At 46.8% G+C, this 21,231-nt stretch overlaps 1 protein-coding gene across 1 annotated transcript; it reads left to right on the top strand.

Annotated features, from left to right (window-relative positions):
- The first annotated feature begins 7,562 nt into the window (after positions 1 to 7,562).
- On the top strand, positions 7,563 to 21,231 carry LOC140195738 (cilia- and flagella-associated protein 20-like). The gene is made up of 4 exons (XM_072254443.1): positions 7,563 to 7,670; positions 8,855 to 9,043; positions 13,294 to 13,410; positions 21,103 to 21,231. Exons 1-4 carry the CDS (start codon positions 7,626 to 7,628, stop codon positions 21,229 to 21,231), a joined length of 480 nt encoding a protein of 159 aa, XP_072110544.1. The 5' UTR covers positions 7,563 to 7,625.

The raw sequence follows: 21,231 nt of genomic DNA, 5'->3' as shown, positions 1-21,231 counted from the left end.
CCTAGATCGGTACATGGAGGGAAGGGTTAGATCAATAAAGCATACAGAACATAGAACAGGAACAGGCCATTCGGCCCACAATGTTGTGCCAAACCAGCAACAGAATAAATCAAAACCTCCCAAGCACTTATCACTCCTACCTACACCATGTCTATATCCCTCCATCTTCCTGACATACATGCGCTTATCCAAACAAATCTTAAAAGCCTTTAATGTATTTGCCTTTACCACCATATCACGCATCCATGAATTTCTGAGTAAAAAGCTTAACCCTCACATCCCCCCTGAACCTCCACCCTCCTCTCACCTTCAATGCACACCCTCGGATATTGGACCCTGGAAAACAGGTACTCTCTGCCTACTCTATCTAAGCCTCTAATAATTGTATAAACTTCTGTTGGATCTCCCTTCAGTGCTCTAGAGAAAACAGCCGAAGTTTATCCAGTCTCTGGTGATAGCACATACACTCTAAACCAGGCAGCATCCCGGTAAACCACCTCTGCTCCTCTCCAAACGTTCACCATCCCTCCTACAGTGGGACAACCAGTACTGTCGGCAATACTGCAGGTGTAGCCAAACCAGAGTTCTATAAAGATCTTACAGAAGGGTAAAAAGCTGGCACAACACATTCTGTACTGTTCCATGCTCTAACCACGGCAGATGGAAAACTGGCTTTGGTTGATGAAATAACAAGCCTGTAATACCATGGGCTCTTAACTTGTTAAGTGGTCTTACATGTGGCACCATGTCAAAGGCCTCCTGAAAATCCAAGTACACAACATCAACCTATTCTCCTTTGTCTATCCTGCTTGATATTTCTTCAAATAATTCCAGCAGGCTTGCCAAGGAAGATTTTCCCTGAGGAAACCATGCTGACTACAGCCTATTTTATCATGTGCCTCCAAGTACCCCAAAACCATATGCTTAACAATTGACTCCAACATCTTCCCACCACTGAGGTCAGACAAACTGGGCAATAATCTTTTTTTCTTCTGCCTCTCTCCCTTCTTGAAGAATGGAGTGATATTGCACATTTTCAGTCTTCTGGAACCATTCCAGAATCTAGTGGTTCTTGAAGATCATTACTAATGCCTCTATAATCTCTTCAGCCACCTCTTTCAGAACCCCCAGGGTGACCACCATTTGGTCCAGGAGACATTTCAGGTACAGCTGATGTTTCAGAGATCCTTCTCTTATGCCGAGTCCCTTCTCCCAGCCTAATTAGTCGACTGCTTATTTCCCAGCCACCCCCCCCTCTCCCTGCCCCACCTCCCAATAGATGCTACCTAAACTGTTAAGTTCCTCCAGCATTTTGTGTGCGTGTTGCTCTGGGTTTCCAGCATTGGCACAATAACTTGTGTTTATGAGCCTTTTGAAAGCGGCTGTAACTATGGCTGATCTGGTTGTTGCAGAGACCGGTCTGGGTCACCGCTCCACTTCAGTGGAGGGAATCCACTGGTGCGGTGAGCTGGCACATTCAGTATTAGAGATGGCACATTCAGTATTAGAGATGGAGTACCAGCCTGGCCCACAACCGCCTACCTCGTACTGCACTGATGGCTAAAGACAAGACGAGCAGCAATGGCATGAGTATCTAGGAAAAATTAAGAAGGTGCCCGATAGCTGTACGTATTCCAAAAACAACAAAATACTCAAACGGCAAAATAGTACAACCATGGATGACAAGGGAAGTCAAAGCTAATGTAAAAGCAAAAGAGAGAGCATACAACAAAGCAAAAATTAGTGAGAAGACAGAGGATTGGGAAGCTTTTAAAAACCTAAAGAGAGCTACGAAAAGAATCATGAATAGGGAAAAGATGAAATATGAAAGCAAGCTAGCAAACAATAATAAAAGCTTTTTTCAAATATGTAAAAAGTAAAGATGAGAGTGGACATAGGACTGCTGGAAAATGAGGGCGGAGAAATAATAATGGGGGACAAGGAGATAGCTGATGAACTAAATGAGTATTTTGCTTCAGTCTGTGGAAGACACTAGTCGTGTGCCAGATGTAGTAGTGTGTGAAGGAAGAGAAGTGAGTGCAGTTACTATTACAAGGGAGAAGGTGCTCAAAAAGCTAAAAGGCCTAAAGGTACACCAGTCACCCAGACCAGATGAACTGCACCCGAAAGTTCTGAATGAGGCAGTGGTAGAGATTGTGGAGGCACTAGTAATGATCGTTCAAAAATCATTGGACCCTGGCATGGTGCCTGAGAACTGGAAAATTGCAAATGTCATTCCACTGTTTAAGAAAGGAGGAAGGCAGCAGAAAGGAAATTATAGACCAGTTAACCTGACCTCAGTGGTTGGAAAGATGTTGGGAGTCTTATCAGGTTATGGAGTACTTGGTGACACAGGACAAGATAGGACGAAATCAGCATGGTTTCCATAAGGGAAAATCTTGCCTGACGAATCTGTTGGAATTCTTTGAGGAGATTACAAGTAGGATAGGTAAAGGGGATGCAGTGGATGTTGTATATTTGGACTTTCAGAAGGCTTTTGACAAGGTGCCACACATGAGGCTGCTTGCCAAGTTAAGAGCCCATGGTATTATGAGAAAGTCACTAACATGGTTAGAGCATTAGCTGATTGGTAGGAGGCAGAAAGTGGGAATAAAATGATCCTTTTCTGGTTGGCTGCCAGTGACTAGTGGTGTTCTGCAGGGGTCGGTGTTGGGGCCACCTCTTTTTATGTTGTATATCAATAATTTAGATGATGGAATAGATGGCTTTGTTGCCAAGTTAGCAGATGATATAAAGACTGGTGGAGAGGCAGGTAGTGTTGAGGAAATAGGTAGGCTGCAGAAGGAGTTAGACAGTTTAGGAGAATGGGCAAGAAGGTGGCAAATGAAATACAACATTGAAAAGTGCATGGTCATGCACCTTGGTAGTAGAAATAAATGTGCAGACTACTTTCTCAAAGGGGAGAAAATTTGAAACTCTGAGATGCAAGGGGTCTTGGGAGTCCTTGTGCAGAACACTCTGAAGGTTAACATGCAGGTAGAGTTGGTGTTGAGGAAGGTAAATGCAATGTTAGCATTCATTTTAAGAGGTCTAGAATACCAGAGCAGTGATGTGATGCTGAGGCTTTATAAGGCACTGGTGAGACCTCGCCTTGAGTATTGTGAACAGTAACACAAGGAGATCTGCAGATGCTGGAAATTCAAGCAACACACATCAAAGTTGCTGGAGAACACAGCAGGCCAGGCAGCATCTCTAGGAAGAGGTACAGTCGATGTTTCGGGCCGAGACCCTTCGTCAGGGGCACCCAGGGATTGGGGTGGTGGGACACCGGGGTGTCATCTCATCGTCGTCTGTTTCCATCAGGGCAGGCAGGTCATCTTCTTCTATGTCTGCCTGCCTTGATGTCGAAGGTCGAGGTTTGTCGTCTGCTGTGGCTGATGTGGAAGGCTTGAAGAACGACAGTATACTTGACTGCTTAGCCTCGCGCATTTTCTATCATCTCACGCAGTTGCTTCGCAGTCAGTTCCTGGACGACTTCACTTTTGGTCCGTTCGCTACTGCATTCGGTTTCGATTGTTATCCTTTCCTCTTCCAATTGCATCAGCTCTTCATCTATCAGTTCTTGGTCATGGGATGCCAAAACCTCTTCAACATCATCTTCGTCAACTTCCACAAGCCAAACTCACTTTGTCCTTACTTCGTTCACCACGATTGAAACGCTTAATTATGTCTAGTTTTACGCTAAGTGTAACACCCTTACGAGCTCTTTTAGGCTTTTCCAACTCATTGTATCGTATCCATGTATCGTTGTATTCATGTACTGCCTACTCCAGTAGGTGCTACAGGAGCCTCCACTCCTGCACCAGCAGGCTCAGGAAGAGCTTCTTCCCTGAGGCTGTGACCCTGCTGAATCTCACATCACAGCGCTAAGCAGTATTGTACCCATATTGGACTGTCTCAGTACTTTTATATTTGTATGTTGTAGCACTTACTTTTTATTTGCAGTTATTTTGTAAATAATACTATTCTTTTGCCCTTCTGGTCAGATGCTAATTGCATTTCATTGGCTTTGTATCTGTACTTGACACAATGACAATAAAGTTGAATCTAATCTAATCTATGGTTTCCACATCCTTCCTGTAGTGTGGCAACCAGAACTGAGCACAGTATTTCAAGTGGGGTCTGACCAGGGTCCTATATAGCTGCAACATTACCTCTCGGCTCCTAAACTCAATCTCACTATTGATGAAGGCCAATGCACCGTATGCCTTCTTAACCACAGAGTCAACCTGCGTAGCAGCTTTGAGTGTCCTATGGACTCAGACTCCAAGATCCCACTGATCCTCCACACTGCCAAGAGTCTTACCATTAATACTATATTCTGCCATCATATTGACCTACCAAAATGAACTACCTCACGCTTATCTGGGTTGAACTCCATCTGCCACTTCTCAGCCCAGTTTTGCATCATATCAATGTCCTGCTGTAACTTCTGACAGCCCTCCACACTATCCACAACACCCCCAACCTTTGTGTCATCAGCAAATTTACTAACCCATCCCTCCACTTCCTCATCCAGGTCATTTACAAAAATCACGAAGAGTAGGGGTCCCAGAACAGATCCCTGAGGCACACCACTGGTCACCGACCTCCATGCAGAATATGACCCATCTACAACCACTCTTTGCCTTCTGTGGGCTAACCAGTCCTGGATCCACAAAACAATGTCCCCTTGGATCCCATGCCTCCTTACTTTCTCAATAAGCTTTGCATGGGGTACCTTATCAAATGCCTTGCTGAAATCCATATACACTACATCTACAGCTTTACCTTCATCAATGTATTTTGTCACATCCTCAAAAAAAATTAAATCAGGCTCTTAAGGCATGATCTGCCTTTGACAAAGCCATGCTGACTATTCCTAATACTATGCCTCTCCAAATGTTCATAAATCCTACCTCGCAGGATCTTCTCCATCAACTTACCAATCACTGAAGTAATTCTCACTGGTCTATAATTTCCTGGGCTATTTCTACTCCCTTTCTTGAATAATGGAACAACATCCACAACCTCCAATCCTCTGGAACCTCTCCCGTCCTCAATGATGATGCAAAGATCATCGCCAGAGGCTCAGCAATCTCCTCCCTCGCTTCCCACAGTAGCCTGTCTGGTCCCGGTGACTTATCCAACTTGATGCTTTCCAAAAGCTCCAGCACATCCTTTTCCTTAATATCTACATGCTCAAGCTTTTCAGTCCGCTGCAAGTCATCCGTACAATTGCCAAGATCCTTTTCTGTATTGAATACTGAAGCAAAGCATTCATTAAGTACCTCTGCTATCTCTTCCGGTTCCATACACACTTTTCCACTGTCACACTTGATTGGTCCTATTCTCTCATGTCTTATCCTCTTGCTCTTCACATACCTGTAGAATGCCTTGGGGTTTTCCTTAATCCTGTCCACCAAGGCCTTCTCATGGCCCCTTCTGGCTCTCCTAATTTCATTCTTAAGCTCCTTCCTGCTAGCCTTATAATCTTCTAGAATCTCCCTCATTACCTAGTTTTATGAACCTTTCGTAAGCTCTTCTTCTTGACTAGATTTACAACAGCCTTTGTACACCACTGTTCCTGTACCCTACCATCCTTTCCCTGTCTCATTGGAACGTACCTATGCAGAATCCCATGCAAATATTCCCTGAACACTTGCCACATTTCTTCCATACATTTACTTGAAAACATCTGTTTCCAATTTATGCTTCCAAGTTCCTGCCTGATAGCCTCATATTTCTGCTTACTCCAATTAAACGCTTCATAAGAAATGGGAGCAGGAGGAGGCCATCCGGCCCATCGAGCCTGCCCCACCATTCAATAAGATCATGGCTGATCTGTCCGTAAACTCAGCTCCATCTACCTGCCTTTTTCCCATAACCCTGAATTCCCCTACTTTGTAAAAATCTATCTAACGGTTTCTTAAATATAGTTAGTGAAGAAGCCTTAACTGCTTCCCTGGGCAGAGAATATCACAGATTCCCCACTCTCTGGGAAAAACAGTTTCTTCTCATCTCCGTCCTAAATCTTCCCCCCTGAATCTTGAGGCAATATCCCCTAGTTCTCGTTTCCCTAACTTGTCTGTTCCTGTCCCTCTCCAACGCTATGGTAAAGGAGATAGAATTGTGATCACTATCTCAAATGCTTTCCCACTGAGAGACCTGACACCTGACCAGGTTCATTTCCCAATATCAGATCAAGTACAGCCTCTCCTCTTGTAGACAATCCCTCCATGTCTTCCTCCTTTTCTGCAGCCGTGACACTATCTCTGATCAACAGTGCCAAGCCCCCACCACTTGGAGCTATGGTGTGGTGGTCATTACAGAGACCTGGATGGTGCAGGGGGCAGGAATGGTTACTTCAAGTGCCAGGCTTTAGATGTTTCAGAAAGGACGGGCGGGGAGGGAGGCAAAAGAGGTGGGGGCGTGACTGTTCTCCTTCCCACTTCAAGATATCTTGGACGCGATCAGAAATATCCTGGACCCTGGCACCTGGGAGGCAAACTGTCATCTGCGTTTCTTTCCTGCGTCCACAGAATCACCTGTCTGACCCCTAACTATAGAGTCCCCTATTACTGCTGCCATCCTCTTCCTTTCCCTACCCTTCTGAGCCACAGGGCCAGACTCTGTGCCAGAGGCACAGTCACTGTTGATTCCCCCAGGTAGGCTGACCCCCCAACAGTACTCAAGCAGGAGTACTTATTGTTAAAGGTTACAGCCACAGGGGTACTCTCTAGTATCTGACTCTTTCCCTTCCCTCTCCTGACTGTTACCCACTTATCAGTCTCCCCAGGCCCCGGTGTGACCACCTGCCTATAGCTCCTCTCTATCACCTCCTCACTCTCCCTGACCAGACAAAGGTCATCGAGCTGCATCTCCAGTTCCCTAACCCGGTCCCTAAGGAGCTGCAGCTCGATGCACCTGGTGCAGATGTGGCCGTCCGGGAGTCTGGGAGTCTCCTGAACTTCCCACATCTGACACCGAGCACAGAACACCGAACACTGGCCGTTTTGTCGTTGTGTTTATTGTTTTTGATTCCAATCCCATGACACGGTTTACTCTGAGGGCTTCACATGAGCCAGGAACGACAATGCACTGTGGTGTCGATGACAATAAACAGACCTGAGCCCGAGCCAGCCCTCAGTCTGGGTCGAACTTTCTCCGCCACTGGAGGTAGAAGAGAGGGGGCAGCCGGCAAGTGGAGGGAAGGTGTGATGGCGAGCTTGAGGAATCTCACTTCCAGCCATTGCTGCTGCTTCTGACCAGCTCGGGTTGGTACAAGAGGCCCTCCGTTGGTGGGGATCGACCATGGATGTTACATCCTGGGTGTATGCAGCCAGGGCAGTACGATGTCACTAGAAATGATTCCACTGGCTTAATAGCTAAGCCACACGTGAAGGCCAGGAACTGGACTTAGTTCTCAGAGGCTATTTGAGACTCACACTATTGGGAACATTTAAGCTGTCTTATCCCCACTACCCCCTCTCCCTGGCTGTGACAACTTCAGGAACTGATTTAAAGTTGGTACTAACTGTGTCTGAAACCCCACCAGCACCACATACATCACCTGCCCAGCGGACCCAAAGAAGACCCTGGGCATCAAGCTGCCCTTCCTTGTGATGATCATCAAGAACCTGAAGAAATACTTCACATTCGAAGTCCAGGTGAGGACCACAAGGACAGCTGCTGTGTCCCATTACCAAAACGTATGTGTGTGAACTTGCCCCACACATCTCCTTTAAACTTCCACCCTCTCACTTTTAAAAGCGCGTCCTCTGTCTTTCCTTCCCTCCTTCCCGGCCCTTTGAGCTGCTCTGATTCAATGCTAGTCTCATCACAGGACCGTTGACAATGACCAATTAACCTACATCACTTGACATTTTTCCCCTTGGGAGAAATATTCTGACTGTAGTCACCTCTCAAGATCTTATAAACCTTTATCAGGCCTCTGCCAATCCAAAGCAAATCACCCAACACAGGCAGCGTCGTGCTGAATGCAATCTGCAGCCTCTCGTGGGGATACCCAGAACTGCACAAAATACTGCAGAAGTGGCTTGACCCGAGTTTTATACAGCTGCAGCATAACCTCCTGACTCTTGTACTCAGTACTCTGACTGATGAAGGCACACACATCACTGGCCTTTGTTTTTACTAACCTATTGTGATACGGTAACGTAGCCATTAGCGCAATGCTTTACCGTTCCAGTGGTCACTGACCGAGGTTCAGTTCCCAATGCTGTCTGCAAGGAGCTTGTAAGTTCTCCCAGTGACTGCGTAGGCTTTCCCCCAGTGCTCTGGATTCCTCCCACACTGCAAAGACGCCGGTGCGGGTTAGGGTTAGTAAGTCGTGTGCTGTGGAGGCGTGGCGAGACTTGTGGGCTGCTCCCTGCATGTCTTTGGGCTCTGATGGTTGACGCAAACCACATATTTCTCCGAGTTTCAATGTACATGTGATAAATAAAGCTTTAACAACAAAGAGACGTGTGCAGCCACTTTCAGTGAGCTGTGGACTTGGACCCCAGGATCCCTCTGTACATCACTGTAGTCTGTGTACAGTGTCCTTTTCCTCGTCCCGAAGTACAGCCTCCTCTTGTTCGCACATCACTCCTGCTGGGGCATAGGCCACCGCTAGCTGCTCCCCAAGGTCCTCTATCCTAGCCCATCTACGAAGACCCTTCCTCTCGCAGGGACGAGGTCGTTGGAGCTTTCGTTGACATTTCTGTGGCTCTGGACTTTTACGGGATGGGGTTGACAGGCCCACGTCCAACCCTCCTGCTTTCGCATCTGGCCCTGGTGGAGGTCAAGTGAAGCACTGGCTGGATTAAATCCCACTAACCTGTTCCGGCAGGTGCTGGATGACAAGAATGTGCGACGGCGGTTCCGGGCCAGCAACTACCAGAGCACGACACGGGTGAAGCCCTTCATCTGCACCATGCCCATGAGGCTGGACGATGGCTGGAACCAGATCCAGTTTAACCTGTCCGACTTCACCCGCCGAGCCTACAGCACCAACTACATTGAAACGCTGCGAGTACAGGTGAGCGGGCGGCTGGGGGTTTCTGGCTGTTAGTACTGTGCCAGGTGGAGGGATAGGATGTCCCAGACCACTCCTTGGAAGAGGGAGTTCGGCTCTCTGGCAGAGTAGAAGCTGGCTTCGTTCTCTGTGGAGCAGAGATTAAATGAGATTGAATAGAGCAGTTTAACATAGAACATAAAATAGTACAGCACAGTACAGGCCGTTTGGCCCACAATGTTGTGCCGACCCTCAAACCCTGCCTCCCATATAAGCCCCCAACTTAAATTCCTCCATATACCTGTCCAGTAGTCTCTTAAACTTCACTAGCCATCCAGAAGCTTCTTAAAAGACCCTATCGTAACCGCCTCCACCGGCAGCCCATTCCACACACTCACCACTCTCCGCATAAAAAAACTTACCCCTGACATCTCCTCTGTACCTGCTTCCAAGCACCTTAAAACTATACCCTCTTGTCTCTAGCAATTTCAGCCCTGGGGAAGCACCTCTGTCTATCCACACGATCAATGCCTCTCATTATCTTGTACACCTCTATCAGATCACCTGTCATCCTCTGTTTCTCCAAGGAGAAAAGGCCAAGTTCACTCAACCTGTTTTCATAGGGCGTGCTCCCCAATCCAGGAAACATTCTTGTAAATCTCCTCTGCACCCTTTCTATGGCTTCCACATCCTTCCTGTAGTGAGGTGACCAGAACTGAGCACAGTACTCCAAGTGGGGTCTGACCAGGGTCCTATATAGCTGCAACATTACCTCTCAGCTCTTAAACTCAATCCCACAGCTGATGAAGGCCAATACACCGTATGCCTTCTTAACCACAGAGTCAACCTGCACAGCAGCTTTGAGTGTCCTATGGACTCGGACCCCAAGATCCCTCTGATCCTCCACGCTGCCAAGAGTCTTACCATTAATACTATGTTCTGCCATCATATTTGACCTACCAAAATGAACCACCTCACACTTATCTGGGTTGAACTCCATCTGCCACTTCTCAGCCCAATTTTGCATCCTATCAATGTCCCACTGTAACCTCTGACAGCCCTCCACACTATCCACAACATCCCCAACCTTTGTGTCATCAGCAAATTTACTAACCCATCCTTCCACTTCCTCATCCAGGCCATTTATAAAAATCACGAAGAGCAGGGGTCCTGAAACAGATCCCTGAGGCACACCACTGGTCACTGACCTCCATGCAGAATATGACCTATCTACAACGACTCTTTGCCTTCTGTGGGCAAACCAGTCCTGGATCCACAAAGCAATGTCCCCTTGGATCCCATGCCTCCTTAATTTCTCAATAAGCCTTGCATGGGGTACCTTATCAAATTCCTTGCTAAAATCCATATACGCAACATCTACGGCTCTACCTTCATCAATGTGCTTAGTCACATCCTCAAAAAATTCACTCAGGCTCGTAAGGCATGACCTGCCCTTGACAAAGCCATGTTGACTATTCCTAATCATATTATGCCTCTCCAAATGTTCATAAATCCTGCCTCTCAGGATCTTCTCCATCAACTTACCAACCACTGAAGTAAGACTCACTGGTCTATAATTTCCTGGGCTATCTCTACTCCCTTTCTTGAATAATGGAACAACATCCGCAACCCTCCAATCTTCCAGAACCTCTCCCGTCCTCATTGATGATGCAAAGATCATTGCCAGAGGCTCAGCAATCTGCTCCCTCGCTTCCCACAGTAGTCTGGGATACATCCCGTCCAGTCCCGGTGACTTATCCAACTTGATGCTTTCCAATAGCTCCAGCACATCCTCTTTCTTAATATCTGCATGCTCAAGCTTTTCAGTCCACTGTAAGTCATCCCTACAATCTCCAAAATCCTTTTCCGTAGTGAATACAGAAGTAAAGTATTCATTAAGTATCGTCGCTATTTCCTCCGGTTCCAAACACACTTTTCCACTGTCACACTTGATTGGTCCTATTCTCTCACATCTCATCCTCTTGCTCTTCACGTACTTGTAAAACGCCTTGGGGTTTTCCTAAATCCTGTCTACCAAGGCCTTCTCATAGCCCCTTCTGGCTCTCCTAATTTCATTCTTAAGATGCTTCCTGCTAGCCTTATAATCTTCTAGATTCATATTATTACATAGTTTTTTGAACCTTTTGTAAGTTCTTCTTCAGCCTTTGTGCACCACAGATCTTGCACCCTACCATCCTTTCCATGTCTTATTGGAATGTACCTACTCAGAACCCCACGCAAATATCCCCTGAATATTTGTCACATTTCATCGGTATGTTTCCCTGAGAACATCTGTTTCCAGTTTATGCTTCCAAGTTCCTGCCTGATAGCCTCATATTTCCCTTTACTCCAATTAAACGTTTCCCTAACTTGTCTGCTCCTATCCCTCTCCAATGCTATGGTAAAGGAGATAGAATTATGATCACTATCTCCAAAACGCTCTCCTACTGATAGACCTGACACCTGACCAGGTTCATTTCCTAATACCAGATCAAGTACAGCCTGTCCTCTTGCAGGCTTATCTACATATTGTGTCAAGAAACCTTCCTGGACACACTTAACAAACTCCACCCCATCTAAACCCCTCACTCTAGGGAGATGCCAGACAATATTTGGGAAATTAAAATCTTCCATCACAACAATCCTGTTATTATTACACCTTTGCAGAATCTGTCTCCCTATCTGCTCGTTGATGTCCCTGTTACTATTGGGTGGTCTATAAAAAACACCCAGTAGAGATATTGACCCTTACCTATTAACCTCTACCTACAGAGACTCTGTAGACAACCCCTTCATGACCTCCTCCTTTTCTGCAGCCGTGACACTATCTCTGATCAACAGTGCCATACCCCACCTCTTTTGCCTCCCTCCCTGTCCTTTCTGAAACATATAAAGCCTGGCACTTGAAGTAGCCACTCCTGCCCCTGCACCATCGAAGCCTCTGTAATGGCCACAACATCATAGCTCCAAGTGCTGATCCACGCTCTTAGCTCATCCGCTTTATTCATAATACTACTCGCATTAAAATGGACACATGTCAAACCATTGGTCTGAGTGCTTCCCTTCTCTATCACATGCCTATCCTCCCTTTCGCACTGTCCCCAAACTTTCTCTATTTATGAGCCTACCTCCCTTTCCTCCGTCACTTCAGTTTGGTTCCCACCTCCCAGCAATTCTAGTTTATACTCTCCCCAATAGCATCAGCAAAGCTCCCTACCAGGATATTGGTTCCCCTCGGATTTAAGTGCAACCCGTCCTTTTTGTACAGGTCACACCTGCCCCAGAAGAGGTCCCAGTGATCCAGAAATCTGAATCCCTCCTAATCTCTGTTCTAAATTGATGTCCTTCTATTCTGATGAGGCTGTGCCCTCTGGTCCTAGACTTCCCTGCATCCACACCATCTAGGCCCTTCAGTATTCAATAAGTCTTAATGAGATTCTCCCCCCCACCCCTTAACTCCAGTGAGTACAGGGCCAAAGCCAGCCTCATACATTAACCCTTTCTTCTCTCGTTAACCTCCTCTGGCCCCTCTTGAATGCCGATAGATCTTTTCCAGATAAAAGACCCAAAACTGCTCACATGCCTCATAAAGCCTCAGCGTTATGTACTTGCTTTAATATCCTAGGTGGGCTGCTGGCATTGGGCCTGTTCTGTGCTGTATCGCCAAATCAAAATGATCCTGGTTTGTCCAACCTCTCCAGACAGGTTGTACCTGCTCATCCAGGCAGTGTGCTGGGGCACACGTTCTGCAGAAGGAATTCCAGGTTTTGAGTTGTGCTGGGCACATGAGGGGGAATCATCTTTACTGGGTGGTGAGAGTGTGGAAAGAGCTGCCAGCGGAAGTGGTGCTTGCAGGTTTGATTGCAATATTTACGAGAGCACGGGAGGGTCAAGAGCAGAATAGAAGTTCTCCGTGGGCTGAATGGCCAAATTCTGCTGCTATGTCTTACGGCCTGTTTTTGTGCTGTGACTCTCTGACTGCATGTGTGGACTTTTGATCAGTCCAACTGCAAAGAAGAACACACAGATCGTAAAAGTCACTTTAATGCAAAGCTTCAGGTGCCTGACTTCCCACTGTCTCTGGAGATTAGCAGCCAGGCGTGTTTGTGCCATTGAATTGGATCTGCCTTTTCTTGGACAGAAGCCAAAGGACCAGGGATGGATTCCGCCCTGTCAGCCCTTTGGGGCATGTTAGTCAACCAGCCCAGTTGACTGGGGCCGATGCGTCACCCTGAGCTGACTTCCTATGACTCGGTCGCTTGTTTGTCTTTCAGATTCACGCCAACTGTCATATCCGGCGGGTTTACTTCTCCGACAGGCTGTACTCAGAGGACGAGCTCCCCGCAGAGTTCAAGCTGTACTTACCAGTGCAGAATAAATCCAAGGTGAGTGTGAGGGGGAGCCTGGCACTCTGCGTACAGGAGGGTCTTCGTGGCCGGCACTGTGGAGTCGTGAGATTCTCCAGGTGCTGGAAATCTTGAGCAACACTACCTGCTGGAGGAACTCAGCAAGTCGGGCAGCATCTGTGGAGGGGAATAAACTGCCAGTGTTCCGGGCTGAGACTCCTAATCAGGACTGGAGGTAACTCCCTTCCTTTCCAGTCCCAATGAAGTGTCTCGGCCTGGAACGTTGGCATTCACCCATCGAGTCTGCTTCGCCATTCCATCATGGCTGATCCTGGTTTCCACTCAACCCCGGACACCCGCCTTCTCACCATATCCTTTGATGCCCTGACCGATCAGGAAACCATCAACTTCAGCCTTAAATATACCCATGGACTTGGCCTCCACCGCAGAGCGTTCCACAGGTTCATCACTTCCTGCTAAAAATATTCCTCCTTATCTCCGTTCCAAAGGGTCGCTCCCCATTTTTGAGGCTGTGCCCTCTAGTTCTGGATACCCCCATTACATCTCTCCCTGTCCACCCTATCTAGTCCTTTCAACATTCGGTAGGTTTCAGTGAGATTCCCCCCACGTTCTTCTAAATGCTAGTGAGTGCAGTCCCAAAGCTACCAAACGCTCCTCGTATGTTAACCCCTTCATTCCTGGAATAATCCTTGTGAACCTCTTCTGGACTGTCCAATGACAACATGTCCTTTCTGAGATATGGGGTCCAATACTGTGAACAATACTCCAATTGCGCACTGACTGGTGTCTTATAGAAGCTCAGCGTTATCTCCTCGCTTTTATATTCTGTTCCCCTTGAAATAAATGCCAACATTGTATTTGCCTTCTTTACCACAGACTCAACCTGTAAATTAACCTCTAGGAGTGTTGCATGAGGACTACTAAGTCCCTCTGCACCTCTGATGTCTGAACTTTTTCCCCATTTGGGTAATAGTCTGCACTATTGTTCCTTTTATCAAAATGCAATATCATACATTTCCCAACACTGTTACATCTGCCACTTCTTTGTCCATTCTTCCAATTTGTCTAAGTCCTGCTGCAATCACATTGCTTCCTCAGCACTACCTATCCATCCACCTGTCTTCATATCATCCATAAACTTTCCCACAAAGCCATCAATTCCATTATCCAAATCATTGACAAACAATGAGAGAAGCAGCGGTCCCAACACCACTAGTCACAGCAGCCAACCAGAAGAGCCCTCTTTTATTCCCACTCACTATCTCCTGTCAGCCATTCCTCTATCCATGCCAGTATCTTTCCTGTAACGCCATAGGATTTTATCCTGTTAATCAGCCTCATGTGTGGCACCTTATCAAACACCTTCTGAAAATCCAAGTACATGACATTCACTGCCTCACCTTTGTCAATTACAGTATATGTATATTGAATAGATTAAAAATCATGCAAAAACATAAATAATATATATTTAAAAAGTGAGGTAGTGTCCAAAGATTCAATATTCATTTAGGAATCGGATGGCAGAGGGGAGAAGCTGTTCCTGAATCACTGAGTGTGTGCCTTCAGGCTTCTGTATCTCCTACCTGATGGTAACAGTGAGAAAAGGGCATGCCCTGGGTGCTGGAGGTGCTTAATAATGGACACTGCCTTTCTGAGACACCGCTCACTAAAGATGTTCTGGGTACTTTGTAGGCTAGTACCCAAGATGGAGCTGACTAGATTTACGACCCTCTGCAGCTTCTTTGGGTCCTGTGCAGTAGCCTCTTCATACCAGACAGTGATGCAGCCTGTCCTTTCATCGGATTTTAGAAGCTTTCCAGTCATCTAACTTCCCACTCACTTTAGCTACCACGTATGCTTTTTCCTTGGCTTTTACGCAGTCCTTAACATCCTACTCCTGCCATTTGAGAACTTCTTTCTCTGTGGGACATATCTATCCTGCGCCTTGTGAACTATTCCCAGAAACTTCAGCCACCCCTGCTCTGTCGTCATCCCTGCCAGTATCCTTCTCCAGTCCACCTGGGCAAACTCATCTCTCATGCCCCTGTAATTCCCTTTATTCCATTGCAACACTGATACACCTAACTTCTGCTTTTCCCTCTCAAATTGCAGTATGAATTCAATCATATTATGATCACTGTCTAAGGGTTCCTTTACATTAAGCTCCCTAATAAGATCTGGGTTATTACACAACACCCAATCTAGGATAGCCTTTCCGCGAGTAGGCTCAATCACAAGCTGCTCTAAAAAGCCATCTCGTAGAGATTCAACAAATTTCCTGTCTTGCAATCTGACACCAACCTGATTTTTCCCAATCCCCTTGCATATTGAAGTTCCTCATTACAATTTAGATTATGAGAACACTCAGTCCTCTTTTATTGTCATTTAGAAATGCATACATGCATTAAGAAATGATACAATGTTTCTCCGGAGTGATATCACAGAAAAACAGGACAGACCAAAGACTAACACTGACAGAACCACGTAATTATAACATATAGTTACAGCAGTGCAAAGCAATACCATAATTTGATGAAGAACAAACCATGGGCACAGTAAAAAAAAAAAAAAAGTCTCCAAGTCCCGAGTCGATCGACTCCCGAGTCCCTGATAGCAGGTGGCAAAAGGGAGAAACTCCTTGCCATAAACCTCCAGGCACCGTCAACTTGCCGATACCTTGGAAGCAGCCGACTCCAGCCGACACTGAGTCCATCCGTCCGAAAACTCCGAGCTTCCGAGCAGCCTCTCTGATACAGCCTCCGACCTCTCCCCGGCCGCTGAAACACACAAAGCCGAGGATTTCGAGGCCTTCAGCTCCGGAGATTGTGTCGTTACCCTCATTACATGCATCTTCCAGCTCCCTTGCAATCTCAACCCCACATCTTGGAGTCCTCTATGATTCCCATAATGTTTTTTTCACCCTTGCAGATTCTTAACTCCACCCACAAAGATTCAACAGTCTCTGACTCTGTCACCGCTTTCTAAAGCTGTAATCCCATCTCTTAACCAACAGAGCCACACCACGCCCTATGCCTTCCGGCCTGTCCTTTCAATACAAAGCATATCCTTTGATGTTAAGCGCCCAATTATGGGCTTCTTTCAGCCATGACTCAGTGATGCCCACAATGTCATATCGACCAATCTCTAATTGTGCCACAAGTTTGTCCTCCTTATTCCAAACGCTACATGCATTTAAATACAGCACCTTTGGTCCTGCATTCTTCGCTCTTATGAATTTTTCCTCTGTGGTACAATTGAACTCTTTGCTCTGTCTGCATTTACATCCAGTCATTGGCTTGTCCTTCCTTGCATTCATGCTACACCCATCATCTACTTGTAAACCTGCTGGCTCATCCTCAGCTCTATCACCCTGGTTCCCATCCCCCTGTCATGTTAGTTTAAACCACTAAGAACAGCTCTAGTAAATCTGCCCGCAAGAATATCGGTCCCCCTCCGATTCAAGTGCAACTGGCCCCTTTTGTACAGGTCCCACCTGCCCCAGAAGAGGTTCCAGTTATCCAGAAACCTGAATCCCTGCCTCCTGCTCCAATTCTTTAGCCACACATTTATTTGCCACCTCATTCTATTCCTCTCCTCACAGGCAGCAATCCCAAGATTACTACCCTTGAGGTCCTGTTTCTCAGCTTCCTTCCTAACTCCCTGTTTGGTACCAAGATGTACCACGACTTCTGGCTGCTCACCCTCCCTTTTCAGGATATCGTGGATGCATCGAGAAACATCTGGGAGGCAAACTACCGTTGGTGTTTCCTTTTGGCGTCCACAGAATCTCCTATCTGTCCGCCTGACTATCGAGTCCACTGTTACTGCTACATCCTCTTCAGTTCCCTCCCCTTCTGAGCCACGGGGCCAGACTCAAAATGGAGTACTTATTGTTGACTGGGATGGCCACAGGGGTGCTCTCCACTATCTGACGTTTCACCCTTCCCTCTCCTGACAGTCACCCATTTATCTTGTCTCCTGTAGCCTTGGGGTGACCACCTCCCTGTAGCTCCTGTCTCACTACTTCACTTTCCCTAACAAGCCAAGGGTTATCGAGCTGCAGCTCCAATTCCCTAACACAGTCTCTAAGGAGCTGCATCTCGATGCCCCTGTCACAGAATGTGGCCATCGGGGAGGCTGGGAGTCTCCTGGAAATCCCACATCTGACATCCAGAACAGAACACTGGCTCTGTAGACACATCCCCTATTCTGTCAAGAGTTCAATAAGAAATGAGCTTACCTTGCCTCGGCCTGTTTTATGCTGAAGCTTTATTGAGCCAAAGCCGGACTATTCTGCCTCACACTACTCAGACGACTGCTTCCATGATGACTGCTCCACCTCTTTTATAGAGACTGGGTTTCTCATCAAAAATCTTTGTCGGAGCTGCGTGGGAATGCTCCTGTTGTGTCTGCTCGGTATTCCAATCAACGTTGAGTTGCTCCAGCAATTTTTGTGTTGCTGCCATATGGACATTGGAGGCCATTATGGGGGAGGACTTCCTTGCCTGAGTGAAAACTCTGAGCAGTTTGTATAGTTGGACAGTCAGTGTCCATTGCTTTCTCACCAAGGGTGCAGTCTTGTCCAGTGAGATTGTCCAGACCTGCCTTGGTGCCCATGAAGAGAGGTAAGTTCTCCGAGTGTTGGACTGTCTCAGGATAATCCCTGCATTTCCTTTAAGCTGAAAACAACTTCAAAAGGTCCCCTGTTCTGAACTGGTGGTTGTTCAGTGACCTTTTGGGTGCTGTTGGGTTAGTGTCTTGTCCACTGTTGGCTCTTACATCAGTCAACATCTCAGAAACTGAGGGGTTTTTGCCTGGTGGCTGGTGGAGTGATGTTAATGTACCTTCCTGCTGCCCTGGACAGAGCAGCCACCTCACAGCATTAATGTGCCCTGCAGTCTGCTCTCTCTGCTCCCACTGCTGGGTGTGCAAAGGGACTGAGGGGAATGGAGGTGTGACAAGATGGGTGCCCCCGCCGTACTCTCTTCTCACTACTGTCAGGAAAATGGTACAGGAGCCCTGTGACCCACATCAAGAGGTTTAGGGACAGTTATTACCCCTCAACTATTGGGCTCCTGAACCAGTGAGGATAACTTCACTCACCTCAACTGGTTTCACGCTCACCTCAAGGACTCTTCATCATATGTTCTCCATTTATTGCTTAATTATTTATTATTATTTTGTTTTGTATTTGCACAGATGGCCTTTTGCACGTTGTCTGCCCTGTTGGATGCCATCTTTCACTGATTCTATTGTGTTCCGTTTTATTTACTGTGAACGCCTGCAAGAAAATTGTTCTCGGGAATGTATAGGGTGACATATTTGTACTTTGAACTTTACGAATATCTCTTCTTCCAGTGAGCTGTGAGAACGGAACGGAGTATCTACTGACTGTCAGAGGTTTGGTTCCCTCACCGTCTCATCTGCGCCGTCCGAAGGAGAAACCCTTAGGAAAGTGAATGCTTTGTATATTTTCATTTAATATAAACCCATTGTTTAAGCAGTGTTTGTTTTGCCTTTAATATTGTATCTTTTATTAGAAATAAAGTTCTCAAATTTGAGCAGGTCTGAGTTTCATTGAAGGTCCAAGAGGATCTTGAGAGAGTATGTAAGAAGCTCCTTGTTTGGGCTGATCTTCTGTACACCACCCATCCCTAAGGACAGAGTACAGCCTGCAGAAACTCGAAGGATCTCCCTCTCACTTTCTTTACAAGTTTATAAAACTGAGAGGCATAGAAACCTGCGAGGTGAGTCTCTCTGTTGGTTAGGGATGCCCAGAGCTGTTTGTGATGAGCAGGCTCCCCCACTCCACCAGCTGATGAGTCCAAGGAAACAGCAGAGACTGATATTGATAGTTTGACACCTGTGGCATTGCCAGTCAGCATTGAACTCAATGTAGGACAATGGTGTCTTTGGGGACTACAGCTCCAGATTCTTCCATTGGGGTTTACTCCTGAAACCTTCCCCACAGCTAACAAGACCCATCTGCCCAAAGTGCCTGGCTTTAAGGCACCAGTAATCCGCCTTTGCCCCTTCTCCCATCTGTAGAAACTGTTCTGCTTGGCTTAGTAGCTAAGCCACACGTGAAGACCAGGCATTAGACTTGGTTGTCAGAGGCTATTTGAAATGCACCCCATTGGGAGCATTTGATAGGTGGTGGGAGCTTTTCCCCATTACATCTCCCGGCTATGACAACCTTAAGCAACCTAGGAGCCTGTATTGCATGATATACAGCACCGAGACAGGCCCTTTGGCCAATCAAATTCCTAGTACGCTTGTCACGTTCGGCCCACATCCCTCTAAACCAGGGGTTTCCAATGTGGGGTCTATGGACCCCTTAATGGTATTGAGCCATTGCATAAAAAAAGGTTGGAACCCCCTCCTCGAAACCTTTCCTATCCACATACCTGTCCAAGTATCCTTTTCCAGTATTATTGTTCCTGCCTCAACTATGTCTTGTTCTGTGGATGAAAGGCCCATTAAATCTCTCCCTGCACAACTTAAACCCGTGCTGTCTGGTTCTTGATTCCCCAACCCTGGGAAAGACTGTGCATTCACTCTATGCCCCTCATGATTTTATGCACTCCTTTAAGATCAACTCTCATACATCTACACTCCAGTGACTAAAATCCCAAGATGAACAACTTCCCTCTGTAACTCAGTCCCTCAGCTTGTAGCAACATCGCTGTAAATCTCTGCATTTCTTACAGCTTAATGACATCTTTCACAAATGGGGTGGGGTGACCAAATCAGACAATGTTCCGAACATCTTGTACAACTGCAACACCATGTCCCAATGTGTCTATTCAGTGACCTGAAGACAGGTGTGTCAAAAGCCACCTTGACGACCCTGTCTACCTGCGACACCACTCCAACAACAATCTGGAAGGCTCAGCAAGGAAGGCCAAGGCTTGCAACTGGGTCTGAACTATTTGAACTGTACAAGGTTCCTAAAACAATAAACAGCTCTTGGGGACTTTATTGAAAAGAATGTTTATTAAAAACCATTTGTTCTCATCCCCACATTGGGATGGTCAGACCTCATTGGCCTCGTTTATTCCATGATCAACTTTAAATGTTTTCACATAATTACAAGCTTAAAAAAAAAACTCCAAAAAACTTGGCACAGGAAGACTGAGATCAGTATTAGATTAAACCAATACACACTAACTGTGCAGTAAACACATTTGATGGGATCCTTTGGTGATTAGAGGAAGGCAGTGATATGGCTGGAGGCCGTTAGGCACCCAGCCGATTCTACACAACTGTACAGCACCACCAGGACTGGGTTCGGCCAGTGAATGTCGACCTGTTCCCTTGGGGGGTGGGGGCTCACTGAAGGCACGGTTAGTGACCATTCTTTGAGGTGTACACAGTTAGCACTTGAATAAGAGTCTGTAAAGTCCTAATGAGGAACGCTGACTCACGGCGATTCACATCTGAGACCAGAGTTCCAGCCACTGGTGAAGGGGGCTCGGGGGCTTAGCAGCAGAAAGATGAAGGGCTGGACCAGTAGGACCTCTGTCCACAGATATCCCTGCCACACAGCTGGGGACGGCTTTCTGTGGTGTACACCACAGGAGGGCTCTCTTGACAACTGAGGCCCCATTGTACGTTAGAATGGCAGTGATGGCTCACCCTCGGCCTGAAGCCACGCGGGCAGGCGGGGGCATAACTATATGTGCAGTGTGCTGTTGGTAATGTGTTGCCCTACAGGAACACTTCTGCTTTGCTGATGAAAACATGAGAGAAACAGCAAAGGGATGGCCCCCTTTCCACTGCTCGGTCTCCATTTCCAGTGGCGACTCCAGTGATACTGGTGAGGGCTGCCAGACGTGGTGGTAG

This window comes from Mobula birostris, chromosome 3, assembly GCF_030028105.1.
Source record: "Mobula birostris isolate sMobBir1 chromosome 3, sMobBir1.hap1, whole genome shotgun sequence".
NCBI lineage: Eukaryota > Metazoa > Chordata > Chondrichthyes > Myliobatiformes > Myliobatidae > Mobula > Mobula birostris.
This window is presented reverse-complemented; position numbering and strand designations above follow the sequence as displayed.